Source organism: Sinocyclocheilus rhinocerous, unplaced genomic scaffold (assembly GCF_001515625.1).
Source record: "Sinocyclocheilus rhinocerous isolate Xijiao unplaced genomic scaffold, SAMN03320098_v1.1 scaffold4532, whole genome shotgun sequence".
Classification (NCBI taxonomy): Eukaryota; Metazoa; Chordata; class Actinopteri; order Cypriniformes; family Cyprinidae; genus Sinocyclocheilus; species Sinocyclocheilus rhinocerous.
In genome coordinates, this window is record NW_015661403.1 from 162,132 (window position 1) to 163,861 (window position 1,730).

At 42.3% G+C, this 1,730-nt stretch overlaps 1 protein-coding gene across 1 annotated transcript in view; it reads right to left on the reverse strand.

Annotated features, from left to right (window-relative positions):
- The window catches only part of LOC107726335 (glycine amidinotransferase, mitochondrial-like), a 9,817-nt gene extending 9,144 nt beyond the window's left edge, over positions 1–673 (reverse strand). The window contains exon 1 of the mRNA XM_016535881.1: positions 527–673. Within this exon, the coding sequence (XP_016391367.1) occupies positions 527–595 (69 nt within the window). The 5' untranslated portion in view covers positions 596–673. The remainder of the gene's footprint in view (positions 1–526) is intronic.
- Between the last annotated feature and the right edge of the window lie 1,057 nt (positions 674–1,730).

A 1,730-nucleotide genomic window follows, 5' to 3' on the forward strand; every position in this document is an offset into this window, starting at 1 on the left:
CACACACACTCTCACACTCACACACACACACACACACACACACACACACACACAGAATCACATTACGGGTGTTAAAAGGCATGGCATTCTGTAAATGGCACACTGCATCAGGAATTAATTAATTGGATGAATGAAGCAAAGCGGGAATCAGGGTTCGAACTCGACTCCGACACGCTGCTGTTGCGCAATGATCGCGATAATAACGCACTGCCTGCGCTTGTACGGTCTGATCTACAGCTCTCTGCGTGCTCCTGGAGTTTCTGATCTCTGATCTACAGCTGTGCTGTCACTCACTCACAACACATGATCTCCAGCTCCCAGCCAATGCAACTGTTTCTAAGAACATGATCATAAGATGATTACAGTCTCAGAATGCATTTAAGAGTTTAACACTACAAATCATTTTTTTAAATGATCAAATCAATCAGCTTTTATAATTATGATGGTACGTGTGAGTTTCTGTAAATGCATTACATAAGAATCTCATGACACACTCATTCCAGTCCTTTACTCTTTAAAGACTCACCATAGCACCGATCAGATGAGCGGCTTCTGCTCCGCGGCTCCCTCCTCTCAGGCATCGCACACGCAGCATGGCGCTCTGGTTCTGGTTCTGGTTCTGGTTCTGGTTCGGGACTGGAGCTCTGAGGCATGCAGCAGCAGTTCTGATCTGAGGCGCCGCGGGGACGCGCTTTTATAGCCAAACTCTTGAAGCAGCGTCACGTGACGTCAATCCTGACGGCAGCACATTCTATCGCTATCTGTCGCGTCGAGCTGCATTCAAATGACGCAACGCTCGGTCCGCCAACGCCACGGTGCATTCGCTACTGTAATTACTGTAACCAGCTGCTGCATAATAATAATAATAATGATATTGACTTTCATACGGCGCCCTCAAGGAAGACAAACATAAGAAGCAAGGTAGCTATAAAAGTCAAAATAAGTAAAAATGCATATCAATTTAAATGATCAACTTTAAAACAATGACAAGAGTTAAATGGCTTTAGATTAGATTGAGGTAAAGCTCTGTCCTCCATACAAAGCGACTGGCTGACTATATACATGATGAAGCTCTGGCAGACTCAGGATCAGAGTAACAGGATCACTTCGGGGTTCTGAAGACGAGTTTTGCACATATCGACATGTATTTGTTGTGCATTTGTTTTGGAGACCTCAGCAAGAAGCGCATCACTGCATGTCAATGCGAGAAAAACACAAGAATATCGACCAGCTTCCAGACAGAGAAGAAGATAACATATCTCTGAGGTGAAAAAAAAACATTATTCTGATGTTAAGCTCGCATCAAACTTACATTTACAAGCTTCCACTGACAATATTAATACCTTTATCAGTCTTAATGCTGCTTACAGGCGAAATTGCGTCATCATGTTTTGATGTCAGAAAGAAAACAAACAGTCATATTATTACAGATTTATAATTCATGTGCATCTCTGTGTCATCTGCGTAAAATGCTAATTTAAAACAAGTGATCTTAAATGCTGACCAAGAGGAAAATATAAATATTAAAAACCACTAATAACAAGAGGTTATTAGTGGTAAGGAGGTTATGAGCAACAGTATAGTACGTTAAGTTTTTGCAAAGAAATTATAAATTGTTCAAAGCTTGAGTATGCACGAAGCCCCATCAGCCAATGAGCGAACAAACCCTTAGCCACGCCCCCGACTCTCCCATTGGTCGAGCCAAGGCTGTGGTGCAGAAAAAATAATCA